The sequence below is a fragment of the Pempheris klunzingeri genome, chromosome 7 (genome assembly GCF_042242105.1).
Source record: "Pempheris klunzingeri isolate RE-2024b chromosome 7, fPemKlu1.hap1, whole genome shotgun sequence".
Taxonomy (NCBI): domain Eukaryota; kingdom Metazoa; phylum Chordata; class Actinopteri; order Acropomatiformes; family Pempheridae; genus Pempheris; species Pempheris klunzingeri.
In genome coordinates this window covers 12,758,555-12,764,122 of record NC_092018.1, presented here as the reverse complement: position 1 = coordinate 12,764,122, position 5,568 = coordinate 12,758,555, and the positions used below count along the sequence as shown (strand labels likewise).

General features: G+C 38.8%; 1 protein-coding gene across 1 annotated transcript; it reads right to left on the bottom strand.

Annotated features, from left to right (window-relative positions):
• Nucleotides 1-316: 316 nt before the first annotated feature.
• On the bottom strand, nucleotides 317-3,095 carry mboat4 (membrane bound O-acyltransferase domain containing 4). Its single transcript, XM_070833424.1, has 3 exons — nucleotides 3,036-3,095; nucleotides 1,947-2,051; nucleotides 317-1,271 (listed from the first exon to the last, which is right to left on the bottom strand). The coding sequence occupies exons 2-3, from the start codon at nucleotides 2,018-2,020 to the stop codon at nucleotides 317-319; spliced, it is 1,029 nt and encodes a 342-aa protein (XP_070689525.1). The 5' UTR covers nucleotides 2,021-2,051; nucleotides 3,036-3,095.
• Between the last annotated feature and the right edge of the window lie 2,473 nt (nucleotides 3,096-5,568).

Genomic DNA, 5,568 nt, shown 5'->3' with positions numbered 1-5,568 from the left:
ATAAAATGATGCTGCATTGCTGTGCTGTGAATAATACAGCTGTTTTTCAAACATGTACATTTTATAAACAGTATAAACAACAACAACAGCGAAAAAATACAATACAATTCGAAAATTTCAGACTCACCACGGTATGGACTCTTTATATTACAAATATGAAGGTAAGGGAGTGTGCTGTGTGGAAAGCCCAGTAGTTCAAATTTATGTGATTTTCAACAAGTTTCAACACATGCAAACAACGTGTTGCCAATGTGTTGTCAACATGTTGAAAATCGTGCGTATTTGATCCGTTGGGCTTTCCATACTTATGACTACATCAGTAGACAGTGTTGAGTTTTAATGAGATAAGCAGCAGGATTATATTAAAAAGTGGAAACAGACATATGTACGTGGTAGACAAAAGTCTCAAACTAGACACATTTCTCAATTCTACAGCCATAACAATGCAGGCAATAATCATTTGAGTGTTTATCCAGCTTAAACAAGTGTACGCTTTCCTCCACGTTGATGAATGTCTTGGGCACAGGTGTCTGTGTATGTGATAATCTGCTTTCACCGTCACTGCCCAGGTCAGAAATCCCACAAAGTGTCCTAAATGCCCACCGTGCCACCACAGTGAAAAACCAAATGTCATGAACAACGGGAAACGTCTGCACCTCAGATAAACCAGTCTACGCAGCCATGAAGCCGTTGTGCCGTTCCATCGGCGGCTAAATTCTGATATGCGGCTTGACGCCTCGATGGTCCAGAAATCTCCATCAGATAGGCTGCTCCAATCCGGGGGGTCTCCTGATGAATTTTCCCAAAAGCCAAACCCAGCTGCGTTATTGAGGCATTCACTGATCCTCCAGTGAGAATAATATTGTATCCTCAAAACCACCGCCAGACCCCAAACCCAAAGGACACCATAGGGGGCGACAGACTTGGAGGGACTGTAGGTGTTATGTTTCAGATAATACACAAGACCATGTCTTAAACACTCCAGGAATAACACCTGCACCAACTTTAGGAGGACCACACTAAGTGGATTCGGTGGAGGGCTGAGGCTCATTCCCGTCATGAGGGACACGAATCGGCTGTAGGAGCACAGAGGTCCTCCAAGCAGTGTGGTGAAGTTTAGGATGTAGCTGATGAGAGGGAGGAGCATCACACAAGCCTTCTTTTTGGATGAGGCATTAAATGATAGCATAAGACGTTTCTCCTGGAGATCCAAGGACAGCGAGGTTATTCTCTGAGTGAGCAGCATCAAAGAGGACGCTGCCAAAAACAATCTGAAAATGCAAGAGCTGTTAATCTGAGTCCTTAATGGCAGAAAGAAGAATAAGCGTTTGAATGTCTGTATAAGTTTTAGGCTGATACCTATATTACAACAACTTAGGTTCAAAGTTCGTCCTTAATGGTCGAAACCACTTGACTAAATCTCACTTTAAGGTCCATTTAGTGGCTGCTCTGGAGCTTTTGATCATATCGCAAAGGTAACTTTTGGAAAACAGCAGCTGAGGATGTCTGACAAGGAGTCAACGTAGATGAGACGTCCTAGAGGAGAGCTTTAGTTCTGTGACAATTGAGCAAACTCCCTCTGCCGATGAGGGAGGTGCCGAAAGCTCCGGGACAGCTGAAAAGTGGACTTTAAGGTGAGATTTCTCTGTCAAACTCAAAAACTATTTTCCAGATGGTTGAAAAGATAATCCATTTTGAGTAAAAGTTTTAGCACTTGATTATAATCCACAGAAGTTGTTATTTTTGGTAAACATCGGCTTAAAATAGAACATAATGTTTGTACTCATGTAGTTGTAATTTTCTGCATTTATGTTATATTGAGATGGTTTGTTTCTCAGAAGGTGGGTATCCATCATTGAACTTCCACTCATTAATTATGTATAATCTATTTCTTGTAACTGTGCATCATAAAGGATGATATTGGATACTCTGATACTTATCAGTACCTGATGCAGACGGGTTCATGCAGGTAGTATTCCCTGTACTGTATGAGCAGGTGCCACAAGGTTTGCCACATCATCTGGATGCCGAACGCCCAGCTGTGGACACAGCTGGGATCCACAGAGCACACGAGCAGAAGAAAGACAAAGGCAGAGGTGAACAGAATCGTGCTGTAGACGCCCATCGTGACAACTGCCAGGACACACCCTCCAACAGAAACAAACAGGTACCTGCAGAAAGACCCTCGTGTTTAAATACAGAGCTGCAATGATTAGTCAATCAGTTGATCCAATGAAAATTAACAAGGAACTTTCTCTCATCTTTTTTGAGAAATTTGTTTCATTTGGAGATCACATCACGTCATTTACACAGCGTCTGAAAAGACACACATGTCCAGTTTTTATCTTTGTTCAAACAGATAAACACCCTCCCGCCTCCAGTTAGTCCAATTCTTACAGTATGAATTAGTGTCTCGTAGCGTATTTAGTATTAAAGCTCACACATAATTTTACATGTTCAGCATCTTGAAAGAAGTACAGCTGGATACAGAATGCTGGGTTACCATGTCAAATTACTAAGTCGACCTAATCAGCAGCTGTTTTGCTTATTAATGAAATATGATGTTCATTTTTTAAAGCAAAAATGCCAAGAAATCTCTGGTTGCAGTGGATTTGATATTTTTTCTGTTTTATATCACTCACATACTGAGTATCTTTTGGGCCGTTGGTTGAACAGAACAAGACATTTTATGAGAGGACTAATTTTTCAATAGTTTCTCACATCTTAACGATTAATCATGAAAATGGTCTGCAGGTTCATAGAAAGATTGTTTTTTAATCCAAAATCATTTATCAAATTGCTCTTTCAGAGAAGTTTAAGATACAACCAGATAAGTAAAATACTAACCTATAAATATGAATAATAAATAAGTACAGATAAATATATAAGGCTAGCTGGGGTATTGTATCTGCTGTTAAAATACTGTGGTTCTGCTGTTGCCTCATATGATATAGCCATGAATGACTACTAACACGTGGCTTTTATAACGTTGTTCATTAAAAATAAAAACTAGAAATTGGTTTGTAATCACGTACCTGCATGTCAAGGACAGAAATCTCCATTTAGCAAGAAAATAAAGCAAAAAAGCAAATGGAAGTGACAAACACTGGTGCATTAAGAGCTGATGTTGTTCCCACAACCACTTCATCAAACCCATGTCCGAGTCCCTAGGTGAGTATCCAAACCACTGACGCCAGGTGTTTGGTGCTGATTGTCCTCTTTAAGAGGTGAAATACTTGTTTTACCCAGAGTGCTTTGCATTAAAGTAATTCCTTTTGTTTAACATTATCACACAGTGCTAATAATATTTTTCCCTTTTGTTTAACATTATCAGCGCTTCGGGATACAAAGGCCTTTGGCTGGTCCATATTTCAGCAGCTGTAGCAACCAGAAGAAGCTCCTCTTTTATTACCCCAAATCAAACAAATAGCAGCTCAGGAGGTCTGTTTCCACTTTGCTCCACAGTGTGTTTGCTTCAAATCTATTATTATCTTTTATTTTGCTTTTCACAGAGTTCATACAAAGTGCCTAGTTTTAATTTTAACTGTTGTGTTTTCATAGGAATATGCTTGAAATTTTAATATGCTCCTTGAAAAAGATTTTCAACATAATCCAGTGTTACTTCCACACAATCGCTCATGTAAACCAAAAATCTTTTCATATTTTAGATGAAATGTGTTGTATCTCCTGAGGCCTCACTCCAGATAATAATCCTGATCAACGCATTCAGTCTTATGAACAGCTGGTAAAATGAACAGGGACAATATACTTTGGTTGCTTTGGGTATTAAGGACTTTATTTTTCACAACTGCATTTATAGTAACAATTTAAATGTGATGATAAAGGCTTTGACAAGTTTTTGGTTCAGATTCCTTGAAAGTGCTTGAAAAGTGCCTGAATTGTACCTTTAAAAAATGGATAACCCATTTTTAAGGCTTGTGATCAAATCCTGGCTCCAGGTGGATTTACTGAATGAATGATTAACCATGATTAATCAACAGTAGTGGCAGTGACAAAGAGATAAACAGGTCAAAGACAAAAAGGGAGTGCCAGGACACTGCTCTGTGACATTTCAAACCCTGACAATGAAACTCTTGAAATGTGCTTTAAAGCTATCGGTTGAATAACTGATACATAAAATATAAAAAGAAAGAAAGAAAGTCACAATGAGACATGATGCAAATGTGCATCTTTTAACCTGCTTACCCAGGGTTATATTTGCATCCACATTATTAGTGAACTAACAAACTAAATGTCACTGTCGACTTTATACTGGAAGAAAACACAATCAAATTTATGATAAATGTTTTCAGATAAGGTCAGGATGTGAGCCACAGCATATTATTTCAGTCATCTGACAATGCATTACGACCTGCTTGATTGAGTATATTTACATTAAAAAAAAAAAAAAATATATATATATATATATATATATATATAAGTCCTGGTGTAGTTTTGGAGCAGTTACATATATTTTGTGAAGTGTGTGTGAAAGAATAAGTGATTCAACATAAACCAGTCAGACAGCGGTTAAGGCTGCAGGGTTACATATTTTAATTGGAGATCTATCGGCTCCTACTCAGTCTTGCCTAATGTTGTATAAGCACAAGCATGTTTGCTTCCTTACCAAAATTCTTTATTTCTGACTCAGCCGCTGCACCTCAATAACTGCCAATTGTGAAAACAGCTTCCACAGAAAAAACACACTTTGCCAACAGCAACTGTGACCCTCGTGGTGTTTAAAAAATACAAGCTGGAGACTGAGGGAATGTGTAGAAAACAATGGAGATAGTGGCTGATGTAGTCCCTCTGATAAACCAGCTGCTTTTCCTTCAGTTGTGAGCCACGATGAAAGCTGAATAAATTATAAATTGTATGCTTCCAAATGCAAACAGCTTATGTTGATTTGTTGATCAGTGTTTCCTGTTGTTCTGTCGCTATTTTGAGTGTGCAGATGTGCTTAAATTAAAGGAAAGCAGCAGGGCTGGGCAGCACGGTTGAAGTCAACATGTCAGTAATAAATTCTTTATTTCTGACTCAGCAGCTGCAACTCAATAATTGCCAATTGTGAAAACAGCTTCCACAGAGAAAACACACTTTGCCAACAGCAACTGTGACCCTCGTGGTGGCACCACAGGAGACGTCAGGGGATCACTAAACAATCGTGGCAACGTCTGCAATAGTTGCTACGATAGAGTCTGGATCAAAGTGAGGCCAGAGATCCCCAGAGCCAGGCTGCTATCGTGGCTTAAAAATGGCCTTCCTCCTAGTCTGTGTAACCCATATAACAGTGCTGCAATAGTGAACTTGATTTTCAGAAATCATCACAACAGTGTTACAGAGCTGTGGGTCCCAGGAGTTCATAAAGTTAGAATGTCTGACATGTATCAGCAGTGTGACTGGGGTTGGGCCAGATTACAATTTACAGGACAATATCTGTAGTTAGTATCATAATCCATTAAATTACAACACAAATTGTAATGTAATCTGAATACTCATGATAACTTTCATACAACACAAATGTTTTTTTTTCTCTTTAAACATCTCAAATCATTTCAAGTGTAAAAA

Coding starts and splice junctions, on each gene's coding strand:
- mboat4 (XM_070833424.1), bottom strand. CDS start 2,020: ATGATGTGGCAAACCTTGTGGCACCTGCTCATACAGTACAGGGAATAC. Junction 1,272..1,946: donor CATGAACCCGTCTGCATCAG/GTACTGATAAGT, acceptor TTGCATTTTCAG/ATTGTTTTTGGCAGCGTCCT.